Below are 24,823 nucleotides of genomic sequence, written 5' to 3'. Positions count from 1 at the left end.
CACGCGTTTTCCCTTACCCCTTATTCAGTAAGGGGCTGAAAACGCGCTTCCAATCCCCCGAACCTAATAACGCCCGCAACATGCAAATGCATGTTGATGGCCCTATTAGGTATTCCCGCGCGATTCAGAAAACAAAATGTGCTTTTCTGTGCACCCTCCGACTTAATATCATGATGATATTAAGTCAGAGGTCCCGAAACTTTCCAAAAGTAAAAAATAAATAATAAATTGAAGTCAGCCTGCAGCTGTCGGGTCGAAAACCGGACGCTCAATTTTGCTGGCGTCCGGTTTCCGAGCCTGTGGCTGTCAGCGGGCTCGAGAACAGACGCCGGCAAAATTGAGCGTCAGCTGTCAAACCCTCTGACAGCCGCCGCTTCGGTCCAAAAGGAGGCGCTAAGGACGCGCTAGTGTCTCTAGCGCCTCCTTTTACCTGGTTTTACCACCAGGCCTAATTAGCATACTGAATCGCGCGCACAGGAGAGCGGGCATTTACTAAATCGGCCCGATGAGATAAAATAAAATTACATAGATTTCACAGTTTAAATCTCTGCATAATTGAATATACAACAGCACATGAGAACATCGTATAAAAGTTTGGGATTACAATATAGGAGAACTTCGCTGGATTATATCATAGAAGAGTCTTGTTGGATTACATCACATAAGAATTGAATATATAATAGTACATGAGAACATAGTGCAAAAAGTTTGAATTAGATTATAAAGATCTTTTGAAATAATGTAGAAGAGTATAGGTGCAGTAAAGATAGTTTCAAATTGTTTTGAAATTTAGCACTGGGGATCCATAAAGTCTAAAGGATGTGAATGAAATGAAGAGAAGAGGCATGGGGGTGGCTTACGGGAATGACGGCTACTACCCTTATTCAATAAACATACACACGGTTAATGAGACTCCAACATTGCTCTATGCTTCAACGTAAAGAGGAAATGTGGGAAAAAGGATCTGCATTCACAAATAAGCATGGGAGTAGCTTGCTTGTTACGGCGGTTACTACCCCAAACCAAATTAGCCTGATACTTCACTTTCAATGCACATCCAAGCAGCTCTCTGCTTCAATGGCAGGGGGAAATGAAGAAAAGAGGATCATATTCAAATCACCAACAAGGACTAAATTGCACAGGCTGGAAAAACAAATAAGCGTGGGAGTAGCTTGCTTGTTACGGCGGTTACTACCCTGAACCAATCAAGCCTGTTACTTCACTTTGAATACATATATAGTGCAGCTCACTGCTTCAACGGCAAGGGTGGAATGAAGAAAAAGGAATTATATTCATACAACAACCTACAAGGACTAAATTGCGCAGGTTGGGCAAACAAATAAGCGTAGGAGTAGCTTGCTTATTGCGGCGCTTACTACCCCTAAACAATTAGGCTTGATACTTCACATTGATGCAGCTCCAGCACTGCTCTCTACATCAATGGCAGGGGTGGAAGGAAATTAAAACCAAAAAGTTATCAATAAGGGCCCTGACCTCAGCGGTCAAAGCAACAGATAAGTATGAGAAAAACAAGTATGAAAGCTTGTTGGGCAGACTGGATGGGCCATTTGGTCTTCTTCTGTCGTCATTTCTATGTTTCTATATATGTTTCTATTGTACAAAAAGTTTGAATTAGATTATAAAGATATGAAAATTGGTTCATACCTGCTAATTTTCGTTCCTGTAATACCACAGATCAGTAACAGTGAAGAGAACGAGAATCGGGTGATGGAAAAAGCCCTTTATTGAAATATGCCCAACTCTGGCTGAGTTTCGCTCTTTGTAGAGCTGCCTCAGGGGGAATCAATTTGGGCAGGCCTTACAGTATGCCTGCCGGGCCGATGCCACAGTGCCGTATATAAACTAAAAACTTGTTACCTGTTGTGTCATGAAACTCTACTTTGATTATGTTGTAATGCCACGTAGCACAGTAAGTGAAGATGACTTCATTCAGCATGCATCGTCAAACACAGTTAGAGATGTGACTGCAGAGTGTTTCAACAGCAGGGCAACGATTGCGTAATTCATCAGCAGGAACCGCTGATGAATTATCCAGATCGGAATATGAAGATACGCCTCCGTGAGATCCAGGGACCCTAGAAACTCTCCCTTTCGAACCGCCGCCATCACAGTCCGTAGGGTTTCCATACGAAAACGAGGGACCCTGAGACAATGGTTGAGTTTCTGCAGATCGAGGATGGGATGAAAAGTACCCTCCTTTTTTTGGACCAAGAAGTAAATTGAGTACCGTCCCCGTCCCTGCTGCGCTTCCAGCACCGGGACAATGGCTCTGAGGTCGAGCCGCTGCTGCAGGGTATCCTGTACCGCCTCGCGTTTGGAGTGAGAGCGCACACTGGACTCCACGAACACTTCCCGGACTGGACGCGCAAATTCCAGGGTGTAACAAGTCCCTGATCACCTCCAAGACCCAGCGATCCAAGGTTACTCTTGCCCATTCCGCGTAAAAGCCGGATAATTTGCCTCCGACAGCTTCGACGACGAAATGGGTGCTCGTGGGCTTCATTGGGCGGGTTTACTGCTACCCACCCCAAGGTGTCCAGAGTCCCTCCCGGAGCGGCGGCCACCGCGAAAGGACTGTTGGCGACCCAGTGTCGACTTAGGACCCGCCAGAGCGGAATATCTGCCAGATCGAAAACGGCGAGAGTCCCAAAAACGAGCCCAAGGGGGGAAAAACTTTCTTGGTCACTCTTCTATCCTCTGGCAACTTATGGCCCTTGGACTCCCCGAGGAGCTTGACCAACTGATCCAACTCCTCCCCAAAGAGAAGCTTGCCCCTTGAAGGGAAGGTTACAAAGTTGGGATTTTGCCCAATTCCGTAACCAGAGAAGGCGACGAGCTGCCAGCACAGACACCATGGACCGAGCAGAGGTCCGAACAAGGTCATATAGCGCATCTACTCCATATGCAATTCTGGCTTCCAAACGGGCCAGCTGCAACGCTCCACCATCGGCGTCCGCTGCATTAGTACACGCCTCTTGGACCCAACACAGGCATGCTCGTTGCATAAGACTAGCGCAGACTGACGCTCGAAGGCTCAAAGCGGCCACTTCAAAAACCCGCTTCAACTGGATCTCCAGCTTTCTGTCCTGCATGTCCTTTAAGGCAGCAGATCCCGCTACGGGTATCGTGGTCTTCTTTGTGACCGCCAAGACAGCCGCGTCCACTTTTGGAATCTTCAGCAGGTCCAGCACCCTCTGACGACAGCGGTTAGAGCTTTCCCATCGCCCTACCAACCTTTAAGCCCGCATCCGGTCTATCCCACTCGCAGGTCACCAGCTTTCAGACTTTCTTAGGCAGTGGAAAAGCTGTTGATGGTCCCAGAATACCATCCAGAACCAGATTAACCCCTTCATTATCGGAATCCTCTTGAGTAACCTTAAAACCGAGGAAATTGAGTACCTGGGGAATAAGCAGACGAAGCTCATCTCACTTAGGCGGACAACAGTAGGATCATCCCCATCAGGATCATCCGTATCGTGTCCACCGGATCAGGATTCTGGTCCGGATCTGCACCCGGTAGCTGCGCAGATCCGACCCCCAGACTCGGAACTGGCGCCACCCCTGCCCCAAAACCTGGGTCATGGGGAGCCCCGCAACCATCCTCCCCAGGACGAGAGCGGACCACCGGGAGCTGCTGGGTGGCTGCAGGACGCCCCTGCTTCAGAGGGGGCTCAGCGGGATCCCCAGCGCACCCGAGTCTCTTTAAGGAAGTCTGTCTCCATGCCAAAAGGCCTGATGCATCAACAAGAAAAACTCTGGGGAAAAATCTCCCGCGTCTACCTCCCCATTTGGGGGGTCCTGCAGGGCCGATTCCCCAGTCCCCAACATCGGATCTACTGCTATGGGAACCAGAGCGGGAGGTGGGGGCATCCTCTTCTTGCTCAGAGTGTCACGAGTTACACACACACACACCCCCGCGGGGGGGGGCCGCCACCCCTGACAGGCCCTCCAAACTGGAGCAGTCTGGGCACAACGACACAGAGTTCAAATTCTGCCCGTGCACCCCACAGGAGCGGCAGATCGCCGATTTTCACGGCGCTATGCCGGGCCGCATAGCCACGCGGTCAGAGCAGCTGAGGGAAGAAAAAAATAGGCCCGAGAACTGCAGCCGGCAGCGAGGGAAAAAAAAATAGAAAAATAGAAAAACAAGGCCTCCGCGAGGAACAGGGCTGTTCAGCCACCCAGGTGCTGAAAACGCGGCGTGGACCCGGTACACACACTGCCTACCTTCACTATCAACCCAGAACCCCGGGAGAGGAAGGAAACGAAACTGCGACGGCTCAAAGCTGTCCCCACAACCTGCTGCACAGCAGGCTCCCCCGGTGCCGACTCCTTACCTCAGACTGAAGAGACTTTTTTTTTTTTTTAACTAACTTTAAACAACTAAAGTACTGAAGCCTGCACTAACAGGGGGTGAGGGGGCAGCTTCAGGGGTAGGAAGACCAGGAGCCCCCGGGACGGAGCGGGCGAGACACAGTCAGGGGTGTCTAACCACCCGGACACCCGGCTTCCACTGAGGGATGGCCCACGAAGGTGCCTAACTCCTCAGAAAGCAAACGAGAAGGAAAAATAAAAACAGATTTCCTAACTACCCTAAAAAAAACAAACTGCAGGAGATGCACTCTACCACCTGCTGGAGTCAGAGAAATACTGAGGGACTGCAGGTGGCACTCTCGTTATGTAGCAGTGCCCAAAGTTCTAATTGTTCTCTGACTCCACCTGCTGGTGGGGATACACAACCCACTTCTCTGGACTGATCTGGGTATGTTCAGGAACTTTTGAAATAATGTAGAAGAGTAATAGGTGCAGTAAAGATATTGTTTCAATAGTGTTTAGAAATCTAGCTAAGTTTTTCCTTTGATGTAAGTTCATATATAGGAGGATTTTGCATTTTTGCATTCTATATTGTTACATTTTTAAGTGTGAATGGGTGGTATATGTGTGAGTTAGAAAGATTTTTTTGTAATTAGGTTATAATTTTGGTATTATGTACACAATGTGATAATGTATTTGGTATAATAAGATTAAATAGAAAGATATTATTAAATTCAAGTATTTCTCATTGTATGGATGAGGCATTGACAAATGTAGGCCATCCTTACCAAATAATCTTATTGCTCCATACACGGCCCCAGCCTCCAATGTATCCAAATCCACATTCTTTATACCAGGTTTTGAGCCAGACATTGGAATTATCTATATGTCATATCCTTTCCCTTTCCATGAACATGTAATACTTCTGAAAAGGAAAAAGTCTTTGCCACATCTACTCTTTTTCCCTAGAATTTGGAAATCTTTCTATACTTTATAGACACTGTTTCTAGCAAGGTCATTGGTTCCCAGATGGATGGTAACATTGATATCAGAGTTCTTACTTTCTTCTATAATTGCATTGACCACCTGGTTTGTATTTTTGTTGGCTGAGGATCCTGGAAGGCATTTAACTTTTGTGTCCCCCATCAAAATGAGTTCCTAAACTGGTTCCTCTGATGATTGAATTTCCCAGCTGAAGTAACTTTCTTTTATGACATTTGATCATGCTGAAGGGTTTCTGGGTACATTGGGTAACTACTTCCCTTTCAGACCATTTCATATTCTGTTACTTGGACTTCTTCATTTTCTAATGCAGAAAATGCATTCTGTAGGGCTAACAGTGGGTATCTCTTCATCACAGGCCTTATTCTGTAATCCAATTATTCCTGGGATTCTGAATCCTGGAAGTTATACTTCTCTGTGGGAGTGGGGGTGGATACTCAGGATGCTTCAAAGTTGAGGAAACTGGGTGTCCAAGTCACAGGTCTTGTTCTACCAGAGCCCAATGTAAACCATTTGTACCTAGGTTTCTGACTCCTCTGTGAGAATTGGGAGAGGTATCTTGGATGCTGCAAGGAAGGGGAGGATATTTGAATCTTGTACAATTTCTTTCAGGTGCATTAGCTCCTTATTCATGGAAGACAGCTGAAGGCAAATTAGGCAACCTTAAATCTCCAAAAGATAGGCCTTGGGACAGAAGCACCGCAATTGTGGCACTGAATAAAGGACATTTTGCTAATAGTGACTAATAAGGTAGCTGAGAGACTGGTATGTCAGGTCTATATTATTCAATTTATCCTATGTCCTTGGAAGAAATATTTAAGAAGGAAATACTCTGGGGAGGGGGAGGCAAACAGAATAAACAGCACAAATAAGCACAATATATTGGGAAAATACAGAATAAAGTTATATTAAATTAGACTGTTAGACTTAGCCAAAGCAAGAAACCAGGTAAGCAGTGTGGGAACCAGGTGAGTTTTGCTAGACTTTATAGAATAACTGAACTTTAGTAGTGCTTGGCTTGATTACCCCTCACCGTACAATTGATTATACTGCACTCAAAGTCTAGTAGCTAGAGTCCTCTGCTCTTCCTTTAAAAACACACAGGGATTTTACAAATAATAGGTAGCAAAATATCACAACACATCCGACAGAGTAAGAACCTGCAGAAATAAGATTACTATTGGAGATTTTTTTTTTGTACGATTATTCAGCCACACACAAGACAGAAGCAGAACAGGAGAATTCAGCAATGTCTACTGGAAAACAATAATCCTGCCCACCATAAGAACAGATTCTAAACAGAACTATACTAAAATACACACATGCACAAATATATACCACAAACCTCAGAAATACATAATTAACCCTCACAGTGTCAGAAATACTCATACAAATATAACACGAGCCCAAGCAATAGCAAGCTTAGATCCACTCAGGGATGTACCAGAAACCCAGACATACACTCAAATATTAAAACAATCTTGGACACAAGATACAAATGGAGAAGCGCCAGGTAGTGCAGCTGCTCACCTGCTGAGTGAAAGCAGAGTTGCCTCCTGGCATGGGAAGATTAGAGGGTGCAACAGGTAGATGATCAAGTGGAGAGCCTGTCTTTATCCTGCTGTCAGTCAGAGAATAGTGCCAGACTAGAGCACTGGGGCAGCATAGTACGATGCTCTGTAGAAGAAAATAAGAACAGGGCTATTTTCCATATCTAACAATATAGCACAGCAAAGGTACTTGGAGAAAGGAGGAGAAGCACATAACAGAGGGTCATAGAGTCAAGGAGACGGCAGAAGATTATGCTGAGAGGGGAACCAGGAATCTTGAGCAAAAATATACTCGCAATGTCATTAGAACCAGTATACTCTGTCACTTTTTAAGCTCAAGTATCACTGGATCCTCTCTCACTTGCTATCTGATTGGCTGACTCTCCAGCCTGCTCACAGCATGGTGTATTGCTGAATTCTTTCTCTCTGGCTGCACTGCAGCCTGTTTTACCTATCGTACACACAGGATACTTTATTACCAGCTTTCCAACTGGTTGATCCTCCAACCTTTCTCCATAGTACACTGGTATTCACTGACAGTCCTCAATAGCGAAATGGGTTGGGCTTGTTGGATATCACTAATGAATCTGCATGATAGTGTGTATGCAAACCTTTCATGCATATTCATTAAGGATATCCTGAAAATACGACCCATTTGAGGAATAAGAAGATCAAAAGTAAATACCACTGGCCATAGTGCATCATCACAGGATGCGTTCTTACAAGCTGTCTGACTGGATGACCCTACACAATCTGCTCTCCATATAGTGCATTGCTGGATTCTTTACCATTAGATCTCCAGCTGCAAATGCAGCCTGCTTTCCACATGGCATCTTGCCTGGAACCTTTAATTTCTTTCCCAGCTGTCATTTCTAGGTCATTGATCAGGGACTACAGTCATAAGAAACAAAGTTTCACTGCCAGTTAATCAATGTGTTCACTATTAAGAGTCTCATATACTTCCATTCAGAAGAAAAGATGACAAAGCTGTAGCAAGAGATTGCTGGGAGGCACTGGTGGATCACAAATAGCCTTGTTTATGCCAGAAACACTATCCACAAAGAGCATGTATGTATGCAGTATTCAAGAGGCATTGGTATGTTAACTAGCTGAGATTTGCCAGCTTCACATAGAAGATTGATAAATATGGGGCGGGAGGTGTACTTCCTTACAAATATAAACAAGTTGTAGGACTTAAGAAGCTCAAGGTGCTAAATGCTGGATAGATTACCATACACTAAAGGACATGACAATTACATAATTATTCACAGAGAGAGCAGTGAATATATGGAATAGCCTTCCAGTAACAGAATTTGACAGAGTCTGGGATAAGCACTCAGGATCCTTAGTTACAAAGAAGTGAAGGGACAGCAAGAGAAAGACAGGGCCTCTCTGGTATTGTGACAGGAATGAAATTGAACAGAGTAGCTGAGCCTTACAGTCCTTACCTGCTGTCATGTTCTCTGCTTTTCCGAGTGGAGGGGTAGGCTGATGCTCCTTGTGACCTTGGGCAAGTCACTTCACCCTTCACTGCCTCGGGTACAAACTTAAGGGTAATTTTCAAAACGATTTACACACTTAAAACTGGGTTTCACATGTGTAAATGCACTTTACCCATGGAAGCGGGCTTTTGAAAAGTGCTACAGTACATGCTATGAATTGTCCATAAGTTTTACTTGCATTAAGTGCACTTAATGCGGCTAAATGGGTTTTTAAAACTTACGATAGTATGTTACATTTACTAGCATAACTCCTTTGAAAATTACCTCTTTAGATTGTAAGCCCTCTGAGGATAGGGAAACACCTACAATACCTGAATTAACTCACCTGAGCTCAGATGTGGAAACGCAAATGATTCAATCTGTATTTCCATTATGATCAATGGCATGCTAAGTGGGATTTTTTTCTCATAACGTGAACACTTTATTACAAACAGTGAGATCACACTTTCCACTGTCCATGCTTTTTTTTTTTTTTTTTTAAACTTTGGGTGCCCCTTATATCCTGCCATCAACTCCCGAGTTCGCTCTTTAGTACTTCTCCACACAAACGATTACTACCAAAAATCTGAAAAATGACATTTACTCTTGCTCAAAGTGAAAGATTTCTATGTTGATAAATCCTGCTCCTGTCTCCAATGGTAAGTGCCCCTGGTTACTGAAAACATTACCTGTAACATGCAGCTAAGTCCAAACACCACAGGGCGGTGCTGTGGGCAAAGAAGCAGGTCACTGAAGGGCGTGGCGGGTGGATTTCCAGCAGGCGGCTGAGGAGTGGGGGTCGAAGGTAGGGTGCTCCCCGCCTGAGCTGCGATGATGTGAGGTGGATGCCCAGCAATACCGTCCAGTTGCATTGCCAATCTGCGGGTACAGAAATACGCCAGGCGCCTGGAGAGGTATGCAGACTGCACAAACTCCCCGGAGTACTGCAGCAGAGAGAGAGAGAGAACAAGAGAGAATCTTCAGTTTCACCGACTAGAGGCAGAGACAAGGGGTCATAACTATAGTTGCAGGGTAGAAAAGAGAAGGTCAGCAGGACAGAAGAGAGAAAGCCTCAACAGGAACCAATGTCAGAAGGATTTACCCGCAGCAAAAGGGGCAGCAGCAGTTTCAGTAGTTCATCTTCTCCTGGCCGTATCTTCTCAAAGCATTCCAGAACCCAAGTGAGGAACTCGTGTCTATCCAACATCCCATCCTAACGCAGGAAAACAAACACCATGATGGCACCACATAGAGAAAGAAACCGTGCACACCAGACTGCACTGCGACACCCAAGAAGAAGAGACCAGCCTCCCTTCCTGGAACCCTTTCTTCCACAAATGACTGCAGCCATACTTTGTACTTTATTTTAGAAAATATGCATGCAGTGGAAGGGGCTGGAAGTACATTCTGGTATCACTGCTGTATAAATGCTTCCAAGGAGATGGGTGACTCGGATTATTATTAGTCAAATGCAGTCAGCAAAGAGGCACAGGGCAATAAATCTCCGAGAAGCAAAAGATACAGCAGAAGCAGGAGACAAAATCCTTATTCGCTGCTGCCACATCAACATGTGCCTGGCTTTATGTACTTAATCCCAGTATGTCAACAACTAATATACCCAGGGATTTCCCCCCAACCACTGAAACCAAGCAAGTGAATATTTAATTATTCCAGCTATTCACAGACTGTTACAACATAATAAAAGAATAAGGCATATTGGCATATAAGAAGGATAACTGGATAAGTGGTGAAGAAGCTGTGAATCAGGGAAGCCAAGGTTCAAATCCCACTGCCACTCCTTGACACCTTGGACAAGTCACTTTACCCTCCGTTGCCTCAGGAGCAAACATAGGAAGATTTACGAAGCCACAATATTTTACCATGAGAAGGGCAAAATATCATTGGGGGGGTATTCCAATGATATTTCACCCCTGCCTGGGAAAATAATGTGGTGATATATTTTATCCCAGAAAAACTCTGAAAAAAAAAAAAAAAAAGTACCACGGCAAGTCCCAAAAAAACATGCGATGGCAGCACACTTCACATGGAGTCTACATCTTTTTAAAGGACCCCACAGCCTAAAAATCCACTACCTCCTGATGCACTACCAGTCCCCAAAACGGGCACCGAAGGCAATTTGGCGGGACACCCAATAGGTTCAGTTGGTACCTTTGATGGATGGAAAGAACCCACTGGTTCGAGGTTATACTGGGCCATTGGTTCACGAAGAACTGCAGCCTGCCCCCGACCGGAAAGTCCAATGTCCTGGGAACGTGCAATTGGCATATGCTCCCTACGACTTAGTCAAAACCCCACCCCTGGAAGTTGACTGAAGCATCGGCTGGGGCTTGGGGGCTCTCTGCTGCTTGAGATGGCCACGGGAGCCCTGATGACGACGGGAGCAAGGGGGCAGAGGATAGTACTTCCTTTAGTGAAAGAAAGGCTTCTTTTGCTCCTGTCTTGCCGGCCTCCTAGATGAGGATGGGTCAGTGGTGCTAGTGGAGTGTTGTTGGAAGGTTTCATGATGGTCCCGAAGCTGGGCCAAGGTGTCCCTCACCCTGTCTCTGAAGAGATTCTCCTCAGTACACAGCACCTCGGCGAGTCGTTCCTGTACCCCTGGTCGGAGATCTGAGGCCCACAGCCATGCCATTCTGCTGGCGCCGTTTCTCACTGCAGAGACTCTTGATGCCATCTTGAAAATATCATAGGTCACGCGGACCTCGTGTTTTCCGCACTCCAGGCCCTTATACATCAGCGACATGAGTGTGTCCTGCTGCTGTTTAGGCAGCTGGCTCAGCCACCTCCTGCACCTGCTTCCAGATGTCCCGTGGGTACTGGCTCATTATATACAGCTAGTTAGAAGCAATGCGGACAATAAGCATGGCGCCTTGGAACACCTTAACGCCTAAGAGCATCCATCGGTCTTTGGTCCTTCCCCAGGGGCACAGAGGAATGAATCCAAAAATGTCTGGCCTTCTTGAGAACAGATTCAACCAACACAACTGGAGGGGCAACCACCGCCCCATATCAAATCTGCCGTTTGTAGCCAAGATCATTGAGAAAATCGTAAATAACCAACTTTCAAATTAACTGGAGGAACATAATATTCTTCACCCTTCACAATATGGATTCCGAAAAGAACACAACACTGAAACTCTCCTCATCTCGCTCCTAGATCAGCTATACACTGGCATTGACAAAGGATAGTCCTTCCTCTTAGCTCTTCTTGACATCTCAGCGGCTTTCGATACTGTAAATCATACTACCCTTATAAACCGGTTATCAGACATAGGAGTCGCAGGACCCGCCCTCAGATGGTTCGACTCTTTCCTTAGCAACAGAGGCTACAAGGTTAAAATCAATAAAGAATCCACTCGCACTAACTCCCCATTCGGAGTCCCCCAAGGCTCCTCATTATCGCCCACTCTGTTCAATATCTACCTACTCCCTCTCTGCCATTTACTCTCAAAATTAAATCTGAAGTTCTACATATATGCATACGACATTCAAATTTTAATCCCCATATCTAATTCACTGGATTCAGCTCTCAAAACATGGGATTCTCACTTGCAAACGATCAACCTCTACCTTTCAAGCCTCAACCTGGTGCTTAACACTAACAAGACAGAACTCCAGCTCATCACCCCAGAAGGTAGTCCCTTCCATCAAAAGCTATACACCAACACACAAATTTCCCACGCAAGAGACCTTGGAGTCATAATAGATAGTCACCTGAGCCTAAAGAAATTTATAAACCACACTACAAAGGAGTGCTTCTACAAGCTACAGGTACTCAAAAAACTCAAGCCGCTTCTCTTCTATCATGATTTCAGATCAGTCCTCCAAGCCATCCTGTTCTCTAAGGTCGATTACTGCAACTCCATCTTGCAAGGTCTTCCTGCTACTACAATAAAACCCCTCCAGCTGCTTCAAAATGCGGCGGCGAGAATCCTGACGAATACTAATCGGAGAGAGCACATCTCTCCCATATTAAAAGATCTTCATTGGCTCCCAGTAAACTTTAGGATTCTACATAAATCACTTACAATCATTCACAAAAACATTCACCATCAGACGCCTCTTGACCTGCTACACCCTCTCAAACTTCACTCTACAGCCAGACCCTTAAGGGAAGCCTACAAAAGATCTTTACACGTTCCTCCAATCAAAGCGGTGCACCACTCAAATATCAGAGACGGGGCATTCTCAACAATAGGTCCCTCCATCTGGAACGCCATGCCCCCGGACCTCAGGCAAGAAACCTGTCTCCTAACTTTTAAAAAGAAACTCAAGACATGGCTTTTCGGTCGAGCCTTTCCCTGTTCTTAGTCCAATAGTTTGACTCAGAACTGTTCCCATCTCCACTGTAATTAAACAAGCACTAAGACACACTAATACATCATAACGACATTGGCTCCTTTGCCTCCCTCCCACACCCTCACCTGTATATAGTACACTATCTCTGTTCTCCCCCCTTTATTTTCCTATCCCCAGTTTTTGCTCCCTTGTTATAATGTAACTTTATGCTTCATCAAATTTTGTCTTTTGTTAATTGGTTATGGTTAACTGCTTGTTCAATGTAAACCGAGTTGATATGATTCAAGAAAGTCGGTATATAAAAGCCATAAATAAATAAATAAATAAATATGCTTATCGAATCTGGCAGCCTTCTGGATGAGGTAGACCCCGTCTGCCTTCTTATTAACAGGAGACACTGTGAGGGGAGTGTTCATTGATCCTGGGACCGCCACAACCTCCTTAGGAGGCTCCATGAACTGGATGATCTCAAAGATTTTGTGCCTAGTATCCTCCTCTGTTAACAACTGAAACAGGATGGCTTCTGCCATCACCCTCACAAACTCTGCGAAGGTCAAGTCCTCAGGCGGAGACTTCCTTTGCTCATCTGAAGAAGGGTCTGATGGGAGACCTTCACAGCCCTCGGAGGACTCCGAAGCATCATCCCCCCAAGGTCATAGGAGTCCTCATCCTCACTGTAAGCTATAGTGGATGGGGCCCTAAGTGCTTGGCCATCATCCAGAAGTGCAGGCATCGGTAAAACTGGACGAGGGACTGCAGGCCTCGGCGTCTCTGCCAGCCCAGATGGAACTTACTCGGAGGAACCAGCAATGGCCATGTATTAATAGGGGGAGGCCTCCCGGGAACTGATACCAGCTGGGTTGGTAATGCACCAATGAGCACGTTGAGCTTCTCCAGCAGCGGTATGAGAACGCGTGTACCATTGGTGCCAAAGGACTGTAGTCCTGCACACTTGCTCCACCACCATCTGGACTCGGTGCTCCAGCTCCTCCTCAATCTTCACCAATGCCAACACAGACTGGAAGGGGTGGCCAGATCTTCTTCAGACCCATGAGGTGGATCAGTGACTGGCATCCAGACCAGTGAAGACCCCCACAGGCCCCAGCACTGATGGAGGACTGGCACTCCTCACCACGGGGGTCGCTTTGGGGGCATCGTGGCATGAGCGGTGCCTGGCATCCTCGTGCCAGGCACCGCGCATCGACAGGGACTGGTGCCAATACTTCTTCGACTTCCCTCAATGCTCAGCCTGCTCCTTCCCTGGTGCCAAGGCCACTGATGAGGAACCAGATGTCTTCGGCCTGAAGGAGATAGAATGTGCTCATTCTGCAGCACCCATACCTGCTAACAGCACAGACAGTCCTACAGATGTCGATGGCTCGGACTTCTTCGACCCAAAGAGCTGTTCCATCTTGTCAAGTCGAAGCAGATGTCCCTTCGGGTCATTTGGGTGCATAAGCAGCAACCTCAGATGTCATGCGATGCCCTCAAGCAGAGGTCACATCTCATGAGGATCAGTGATGGACATGGCTCTCAGGCACCGGCAGAGGCAATGCTGAAAACTGGACATGGCCATGTCAGGATGAAACAAAAGGGCCGCAAAACCAAAATCGATGGCGGTAGGTGACTAAAGTCGGAGGGCACCGAGGAACCGCTGCCACAGGGGAAATCAACCTCAAAAGGAAACTTACCACAATCACCGAAAACCCTAAGAACATAAATTACTGGTCAATGCATCTAAAAAATATATATATTTTTACAGAAACACTTGAACATAAATTAATATAAAACACTTTCATAAATTTAGAAAACAGGAATCCCGACATGGCCGTGTTTCGCATCAGGGCTGCGTCAGGGGGACAAATCATTGTACATATCTAGAAGGTGATGGGTTAGGCTCCCATGTAGGAAAATCCTTGGAGGTAGCTATTGGTAAAGAATAGAAAGGAGTCTTCACTGCACATGCAGAGGTGCGAGGATCGTCCACGGATGGAGGCTAAACTATGAATGTTCTTACAGGCGAAGAAATATATTTGACATGCACAAATTAAGAGGATGTCAGAAGCAAGGGCTCAAAACATGGAACGGCAGGCTGAGCCAACCCCGGCTCAGAAGTAATTTTTATTTTCTGTACCGGTAAAGTTCCATAGTTCAGATATGGCACTTAAACAAGTATCGCATGCAGAGCTCACTCCGCGGGATGGCAAACAGCGCCTGCTTCGGCTTAAAACAAATAGATTTTGGCCTTATGTTTCATAGTAAATTTTGTTTCAATAATCTTTTTGCTTATTTAATTTTTAAAGTGTTAAACAGGACAGTAGAAATATTATGCAACCATAAATATACAAAAAGACAAGTTTACAATGTATGATTAAAACTATCTACGTACTATCTACACAATAGACAGGCGCAAAATGTAAAAACTTAAATAGCAAGGAATCAGTAGCCAATCAGCTGGTTTAATTGTCATATGTGAACTCAGCACATCAACATCAATAATAAATGGCTTGTTTTTAGAAGCAGACGACTTCTAAAAATTTGTATACCAGTGTTCTCTGCCCATTCTCCCCCTCTTGTATGTGGGCAAAGCACAACAGATGCTTCAAACCCCACATTTTTTAACATCTTAGCTGAATCCGTAACTCTAAGGGGAAGAGCCATGAGTAACACATTGACCTGAATGTAAACATTCAATCCCTGATTTATAGTTTTTTTTGCTATGAAGGTTCTGTGCCCCCGGGGTCATGGTGGGAATTTTGAGGAATAGCTACTCTTGCCCCTTCTGGCTTGAACCATGAAACTGAGTAGACCGTGCTTTTATTTTTTTTTCTCCTTTGCTGCTCTTCCGTTGCCTTTTCCTATTGTTTTTATGTTACATGGGTTTCTTTATTATAATGTGCTAGCTATTTTCTCACTACTATTGGGTCTGATAGTAGCTCCCTACTGGCTGCTCACTTTCATACTGTCAAATATTCACTAATTCTTAACATAGTAATGATGGCAGAAAAAGACCAAATGGTCCATCCAGTCGGTCCAGCAAGTTTCTTATGGTAGCAACTGCCGCCTCGTGCAGGTTACCCCCAACAATTATTTAAGCATAGTAATATTAGTAATCAAAATCAAGCAACTGTCAAACCCACAACAAAATTACTGCTAGCAACATTTTCACAAAGTGAGCAGCTTTCCTGGTAATTCATATAATGCTGCTGCTTGAACATGCTTTGCTTTTGCAGTTAGCCGTATAAGCAGTCCTGCGCTTTTTCCCTAATGCCTGTGCATCTGTACCCTAGACCGTAAAAATAAGGGCCCAGTGTTGCCTATTTGAATACAATTCCCCTTTTCTCATTTCTTGCAGACTCTGACGGGTTGCTTTATCAAGTGATCTTTCTATCATTGAGATTTTTTGGTGCTGTAACTGTTCATAGTTTCTGTAGCCTCTACCTGACTGGATGTTCTACCTCACGTCACTCTCGCTATTCAGAATCTCTGGCTCTGAAATTGATGCAGCTTAATCGTATGTCATATTATGCTGCTCTTTTCTGATTGGTCATCCTGTACCAAGTGTCCCTTTTAGCGCAATGTTTGAAACCTTTTCTCACTTCTCTTGGTGCTGTTGATGAAAAGCTGTTCTGAAATTATTTTGCACAAGTTTTGATTTGATGAATTCATGGTACGCTGAGGGAAGTGAATATATTCTGTCATTCATATCAACTTTATTCTTCCTGCAGTTTGACGTGTCCCTCCTGACACAGCCAGACAGCGAAACATGGACCATATCCGGGGGACTTATCTGAGTAAATGAATTTTAGAAACTGAATAAATTCATTCAGACGTGTATATACAGATCATTTTATGTGATTTTATTTTAGAATAAAGGGTTTAGCGATACCTTTTTTTTTTCTATTTGAACATAAGAAGATGCCATACTGGGTCAGACCAAGGGTCCATCAAGCCCAGCGTCCTGTCTCCAACAGTGGCCAATCCAGGCCATAAGAACCTGGCAAGTTCCCAAAAACTAAGTCTATCCCACGTTACTGATGCCAGTAATAGCAGTGGCTATTTTCTAAGTCAACTTAATTAATAGCAGATAATGGACTTCTCCAAGAACTTATCCAATCCTTTTTTAAACACAGCTACACTAACTGCACTAACCACATCCTCTAGCAACAAATTCCAGAGTTTAATTGTGCGTTAAGTGAAAAAGAACTTTCTCCGATTAGTTTTAAATGTGCCACATGCTAACTTCATGGAGTGCCCCCTAGTCGTCCTATTATCCGAAAGAGTAAATAACCGATTCACATTTACCAATTCTAGACCTCTCATTATTTTAAATACCTCTATCATATCTCCCCTCAGCCTTCTCTTCTCCAAACTGAAAAATCCTAACCTCTATTTCCTCATAGGGGAGATGTTCCATTCCCTTTACCATTTTGGTCGCCCTTCTCTGTACCTTCTCCATCGCAACTATATCTTTGAGATGCGGCGAATTGCACACAGCATTCAAGGTGCAGTCTCACCATGGAGCGATACAGAGGCATTATGACATTTTCTGTTTTATTCAACATTCCCTTTCTAATAATTCCCAACATTATGTTTGCTTTTTTGACTGCCACAGCACACTGAACCGACGATTTCAATGTGTTATCCACTATGACGCTCAGATCTCTTTCTTGGGTGGTAGTTCCTAATATGGAACCTAACATTGTGTAACTATAGCATGGGTTATTTTTCCCTATATGCATCACCTTGCACTTATCCACATTAAATTTCATCTGCCATTTGGATGCCCAATTTTCTAATCTCACAAGGTCTTCCAGCAATTTATCACAATCCGCTTGTGATTTAACTACTCTGAATAATTTTGTATCTGCAAATTTGATTATCTCACTCGTATTTCTTTCCAGATCATTTATAAATATTGAAAAGTAGGGTCCCAAATCAGATCCCTGAGGCACTCCACTGCCCACTCCCATCCACTGAGAAAATTGCCCATTTAATCCTTCTCTGTTTCCTGTCTTTTAGCCAGTTTGTAATCCACGAAAGGACATCGCCACCTATACCATGACTTTTTACTTTTCCTAGAAGCCTCTCATGAGGACCTTTGTCAAACGCCTTCTGAAAATCCAAATGCACTACATCTACCAGTTCACTTTTATCTACATCTTTATTAATCCCTTTAAGAAAGTGAAGCATATGTTTAAACCTAACCAACAATATATAGAAATTTCTATAACTAGATTATAAACTATTTCAGAAAGCCATAAAAACTTATTTAATGAAGCTTTTAAAGTATTTTAGGTGAGAAAGATGGTAATGGGAACATGAGTTTTGAATGTTTTACAAGTATTTGTTTTAAATGTTATTGCTATTATGTTTTAATGGGAATATTTATTTTGTATCATGCTGTAATCCACCCAAAACAGAAATTGATAAATGGGCAGAATATAAATTTCTATTAATAAATAAACAAAAACCAGCAATAAATAGTTTAAAAAATAAAAAAAAAAAGACAGACAGAAAGACGCAAACACAGACTAAAATCAGGAAATGCACGAGAAAGAACGAGGAGTTTAAAAGCTCTCCCACACTTTCCTTTGTCACTTACTTGGAACATGAATAGAGCAAGCTTCTCGTTATATTCCCATTGCTTCAGCCCCTGCTCCACCTCTTGTGGCATAGGTCCCCAAGCATTCACACAGCCCACACCTGCAGGCCCTGACGGAGACATGCAACCAACACCTGCCATCTGGCGGTAGAACTCCGCAATCTTTTGCAGCTGCTCCCACAGGTACTTGGTGATAATCTGAGTCCACTCTGCAAAGAATATATAAAACCTGAGTACAGGGGTAAAGGCAAGGGAGAGAGAGAGAGATCCAGCAATGTCCACCAGTGCGCATGCCACGAGAACAGGAGGTGGTGAGAACTGGGCAAAGAGACCAAGAAATACATGACATAGAAGAAATACATGAGAAAGTAAGAACTGCTGTAAATTATGCAGAAAAACTATCCATAGACATCTGTGCCCTTCTTGATCATAAATATATGAAAAATCAGATGCTTGTATTTCACAACCTAGATCAACAGAAATTGTGTTTACTTTGTCACTGTATTACTAGATTATAAAGTACGTCACTAGCACCTATAAGATGAAATCATTGTCACTACTAGGAATATTCAAAAGCAAGACTTATTTCATTGACAATCTGATGAAGCAAGATGTATAAACATGTTTAAAAAACATAGGCATCAAAAATGTTTCTTTACAGCATTTCTCTTAATTTTCTCTACTACTTTTGCTTTATTTAACCAGGTAAACTTAGGGAAAGCCACTACTTCTCTCTGGGCATAAGCAGCCTTGGATCCTGCCAGATACTTGGAACCTGGACTGGCCACTGTGGAAACAGGATGCTTGGCTTTATGGGCCCTCAGTCTGATCCAGTATGGCAATCCTCATGTTATTGATATGTTTAACTATTCTTTCTTCCCCAGCTTTTCCTTTTCTGCAGCTCAGTGACAACTCCTTCTCGTAACTACAGCAGAAGCTCCTTTTCATTATAGGCCAGTACGTGCAGCCAAATTTGAGGCACCCAGGAGATCGGGACCTTTCCAGCCCTATTCATAATACAAGAAACCTAACTAGCCAAAGACTCCACTACATATTGGCCTGTAAGTATCAAACAATTGTTTATTCTGGTCATGAAATGCAGAAAAAGAGGGAGATGTACTGGGGGAATTCTAGTTTGAAAAAGAAGGAAATAGCTTTAAATATCACTCCTATATCAAAAGACTCAACACATCTGCAAATTCAAATATCGAAAAATATACATCTTTTCCAGTAATATCACCCAGTATATAGGACAGTGCAGCATAGGCAAAGACCAGTAAAACATAGAAACGTGACTTCAGAAAAAGATTTTATGGCCCATACAGTCTGCCCATCCTTCCAATTTATTTAGCATTATAATTCTCATCATTTCCTTAGAGATCCCCTGTATTTATCCTACGCTTTCTTGAATTCAGATACTATTTGTTTCCACCACCTCTACTGGAAGGCTGTTCCACACATCCACTACCATAAAGAAATATTTCCTATGATTACTCCTGAGTCTACCCCCCCTTTCACCCTCACCTCATGACCCCTCAAATTCTAGATCCTCCTTTCCATTTAAAAAGGCTCACCTCCTGTGCATGGAAACATTTGAGATATTTTAACATCTATCATATCTCCCCTATCTCACCTTTCCTCTAGGGTATATATATGCTTAGATCTTTAAAGTCTATCCCCAGATGCTTTAGAACAAAGACCCCTGACACCATTTTAGTTGCCACCCTCTGGACAGACACCATCCTGTTTATATCTTTTTGAAGGTGCAGTCTCCAGAATTGTACATAGTAGTCCAAGTAAGGTCACACCAGGGACCTATACAGGGGCAATATCTTCCTTTTTCTGCTGACCATTCCTCTCCCTATGCAGCCAAGCATCTTTCTGGTTTTACCGTTGCTTTATCCAACTGTTTGGCCACATTAAGATTATCATATACAATCACCCCCAGATCCTGCTCTTCTTTTATGCTTAGAAGAATTTCACCTCCAATGCTGTAACTTTCCCTTGGGTTTTTGCATCCTGAATGCATTACGCTGCATTTTTTAACATTAAATCTTTGCTGACAAACTTAGACCATTTCTCAAGCTTCAATAGACCCCCCCCCCCCCCCCTCATGTATTTCACTCCCTCTTGGCCGTCCATCCACTCTGTTACAGAGTTTGGTATCATCAGCAAAAAGTGAAATCTTTCCCAACAGCTCTTCCATGATGTCACTCACAAAAATGTTAAAAAGAACTGGCCCAAGGACTGATCCCTGAGGTACACTGCTAGTAACAATCCCTTCCTTAGAGAAAACATCTATCACTACCCTTTGTCTTCTCCCACACTGTTTCTAATCCAGAGAGTCATAGGTTCCATACCAAGGGAGCACAATTTATTTATAAGTCTTCTATGCGGAACAGAATCAAAGGCTGAAATCCAAGTACTGCTATCCTTTGTCAAAATAACATAAGCCCAAAATAGTGCCCCTGAATAATCTACTGAAAACATTTACTTATTTACAGTTTTTTATATACCGGTGTTTAGTTTAATCAACCATCACATCGGTTTACACACTTACCATTAAAATTCATGAGGGCATATAAAAAACATACATCAATACATATGTATAAAAATCAAATAATCAATAGTTTGACTAACATTATAAAATTGTGACATTCACAATAAAAGCACTTAAAAAATAAAAAAAAACCCATAGAGGAGAACAAAAAAAAAAAACTTTAGGATAGATTTTCTTCCCCCCAAAACAACAGAACAACAAAGAGGAAATAAAAGGCAACAAGCAGACAGAAGTAAATTTGATGATGCTTAGGTACTCCCTATGGGAAGCTATGAAATCTTCAGCAAGACTCTAGAGACATACAACCAAGGTTAACGAAGCAGCCCCTGGACCTCCTAAGTGGGTCCTGCACTGGTCTAGAATAATTCATAGACATGAAATTAACTATGACCAAATTTCTCCTTCCATATCATCCTGTTTGACCAGTTCAAACATGTGGGACAAAACCAAGCCCAACTAACACTCGGGCCGATACAGTACAGTGCGCTCCGACGGAGCGCACTGTTAACCTGCCATTGGACGCGCGTTTTCCCTTACCCAGTAAGGGGTGGAAAATGCGCCTTCAACCCGCCAAACCTAATAGCCTACCCAAAGATAGGCGCTAATTTCTTCCGGCACCGAGAAAGTGCACAGAAAAACAGTAAAAACTGCTTTTCTGTGCACCCTCCGACTTAATATCATGGCGATATTAAGTCAGAGGTCCCGAAGAGTAAAAGAAAGTAAAAAAGAAAAAAAGAAAAAAAGAAAAAAAAAATTGAAGTCGGCCGGCGGCTGTCGGGTCGAAAACCGGACACTCAATTTTGCCGGCATCCGGTTTCTGAGACCGTGGCTGTCAGCGGGCTCGAGAACCGACGCCGGCAAAATTGAGCGTCAGCTGTTAAACCAGCTGACAGCCGCCGCTCCTGTCAAAAAGGAGGCGCTAGGGACGCGCTAGTGTCCCTAGCGCCTCCTTTTGCCCATTTCTACTGCTGGGCCTCATTTAAATACTGTATCGCACGCACAAGCGAGTGGCAGACTTTACTGAATCGGCCCAACAGGGAGGAGGACAAGGCTGCCACGAGAATGCTTGCCCCAAATTCTTCATCTCTTTTGGCCTGAATATCTATCCTATAAAGGCTTAGTAAAGGAATGTAAGGAGGACCAAGTGACCGCTTTACAAATGTTGTCCGGCATGAAAGTTGAACATTCCACCCAGGACATCATTTACTTTCTAGTGGAGTGTGTCTAGAGCACTTCCAAAGCTCGTCAATCCCTAATCATTTGTTAGCTGGAGTCATTAACTGGATGGGAAAAACTAGGACAAGTGGAAAAGCAGTGAGCAGAACTAAATGGGATATCAGAAGGGCAACCAACCTTTATGTTAGGAAAGTAAATAAAGGAGAGAGGAAAAAGAAGCCATTATGGGCTTTATAAAGAAGTAGCTGAAAAAGTAAGAGAAAGGTTCGCATTTATAAACTACAAGAGATCAGAGAAAGAGGAAGACAGACAATATCTGGAAAAGCTAAGGGAAGCTGGGAAAGTAGTCAGGAATGCAAAAAAAAAAAAAAAACCCAGCAAATAAGGTACAATGGGGGGGGGGGGGGGGGAGACTAAACTTTTTTTTCTTTTAGATATGTTAGTGATAGAAGGATGTGCAAAAGTGGTATTGTGAGACTCAAAAGTGAAGGAGAGGACTATGTAGAGGTTGAGGAGGAAAAAGCAAAATTGCTTAAGAATTTCTGTTCAGTGTTCACTATGGATGGGCCAGCAGCAGGACCACAGAAAACAAACTTAAATAAGAGAGGAATCAAGGTAAACCTGAATCAATTTTCATAAAAAAGTGTGTTCATGAGGAGCTAGCTAAAGTTAAAACAGATAAGGCGATGGGGCCAGATAAGATACATCAGCAGGTATTAAGGGAACTTAGAGATGCCCTGGCAGCTGCACTGTCTGACTTTTCAATGCTTCTTTAAGAACATAAGACATTTCCATACTGGGTCAGACCGAGGGTCCATCAAACCCAGTATCCTGTTTCCAATAGTGGCCAATCCAGGATACATGTATTTGGCAAATACCCAAACATTAAATAGATACCATGCCATTAATTGGAGAAATTACATACCTGATAATTTCATTTTCCTTAGTGTAAACAGATGGCTCAGGACCAGTGGGTTATGTACTCTTCTGCTAGCAGATGGGAGAAGGAGTCAGATTTCAAAGCTGCAGTCACTCTAGATATACCCCTGCATGAACCTCAGCTCTTCAGTATTCTCTTCGAAAAGCAATTGTGGATATATATATTTGTTTAAATAACTTGATTAAAAATGATTAAACTTGATTGAACTAATTCAACTGATTTCAAAAACTGGAGACAGCCAGTGCACTCAACCAATCAACGCCGACACCAGACAATCAATTTCAACTGTGATACAGTCTCCCTCAACCTGTCTCCAAACAGTTTGTCTCCTCTGCAAGGGATGTCAGCAAGTTTTTAATGAACATAGTCTCTTATGGCACTTGCCCTGAGCTAAGTAATTCTACATGCTGCTATGGCAGTTGCTGACATTCTAGCAGAAGTGTCGAAGGCTTCATATACTGTTCTAATCAAATGTCATAAGCCTTTTTCCATATCTGATTTAATTTGAGCTTGTGCTTGTACATCAATACTAGGACTTCCTTGTTTCCATCCCTGTAGACCCTCAAAACAAATATTGAGTAATATAAAATTGGTGCCACTGAATCCTTGAATTTCGCATAGCACCTTGAAACATTCTTTTTCCAAAGTCATCCAGGTAGTTGCTTTCTCTACCTGGTGGCATGTTGGAAGTATAGTCTTGTTTTCTTCGCTTTTTTCACCCAGAGATGTTGATGGAGAAGCCAGGATGTTAATTTCTGGTTCCGAGTCCGCCAGGCTTAGGTCATGTATTGTGGTTTCTTCCTCTCTTTCTTGTTCTCTAAGGGAAGATGGTAATGACCTTATGGAACTGTTGTCTTCAGGTTCACTTGATGAGCCTCGCTCCTGAGGGGAGTATGGCATTGATGCAAAGAAATCCTTTAAAATATCTGATTTAGAGGGTCACATGATGCAGTGTGACTGTGAGGATGTCTTCCTCGCAAGCTCCGGGAATCTCTGCTCCAATCTTTTGCATCCTGACCTACACATTCAGCTAAATTGCTCCACTTTGGCGATATTCCACAATCCTTGTGAGTATAGACTCCTACATGTCCAAATCTCCACTGGGAATGCCGATTCGGCCCACAAGAAAGGAAAAGGAGAAACTGAAACCAGGGGAAGGCAAGATGGCCGCCGCAGGAGACCAGGCCTCATGCACATTGCTGGACCCCTTGGTCATAGAGGCAATTTCACACACAGTTAACAGAGGCCTTGCATGGAAAATTAGAAGCGATTGCTAAATCAGATTGCTGAGATTAAAGGCTCCCTAACAGAACTTGATCCTCGTAAGGAACATCTGGAAGGCAGAGTCTCTTTGGTAAACAATTCGCTGGCTCAAATGAGACAATTGGATAAACTGACTAAACAACTCCTTCAAAAAGAAAAAAATCGAAGACTTGGAAAACAGATCGTAAGAACATGCCATACTGGGTTAGACCAAGGGTCCATCAAGCCCAGCATCCTATTGCCAACAGTGGCCAATCCAGGCCATAAGAACCTGGCAAGTACCCAAAACCTAAGTCTATTCCATGTTACCGTTGCTAGTAATAGCAGTGGCTATTTTCTAAGTCAACTTAATTAATAGCAGGTAATGGACTTCTCCTCCAAGAACTTATCCAATCCTTTTTTAAACACAGCTATACTAACTGCACTAACCACATCCTCTGGCAACAAATTCCAGAGTTTAATTGTGCGTTGAGTAAAAAAGAACTTTCTCCGATTAGTTTTAAATGTGCCACATGCTAACTTCATGGAGTGCCCCCTGGTCTTTCTATTATCCGAAAGAGTAAATAACCAATTCACATCTACCCGTTCTAGACC

General features: G+C 43.6%; 1 protein-coding gene across 1 annotated transcript in view; it reads right to left on the bottom strand.

Moving 5' to 3' along the window:
- The window catches only part of MED12 (mediator complex subunit 12), a 573,790-nt gene that overhangs the window by 513,590 nt on the left and 35,377 nt on the right, over window positions 1-24,823 (bottom strand). The window contains exons 5-8 of the mRNA XM_029607961.1: window positions 18,291-18,499; window positions 9,471-9,581; window positions 9,058-9,312; window positions 6,868-7,014 (exon numbers count right to left, since the gene is read on the bottom strand). Of these exons, the coding sequence (XP_029463821.1) occupies window positions 6,868-7,014; window positions 9,058-9,312; window positions 9,471-9,581; window positions 18,291-18,499 (722 nt within the window). The remainder of the gene's footprint in view (window positions 1-6,867; window positions 7,015-9,057; window positions 9,313-9,470; window positions 9,582-18,290; window positions 18,500-24,823) is intronic.

Source organism: Rhinatrema bivittatum, chromosome 6 (assembly GCF_901001135.1).
Source record: "Rhinatrema bivittatum chromosome 6, aRhiBiv1.1, whole genome shotgun sequence".
Classification (NCBI taxonomy): domain Eukaryota; kingdom Metazoa; phylum Chordata; class Amphibia; order Gymnophiona; family Rhinatrematidae; genus Rhinatrema; species Rhinatrema bivittatum.
The sequence above is the reverse complement of the archived record's forward strand: the minus strand, read 5'-3'. Positions and strand labels throughout refer to the sequence as shown.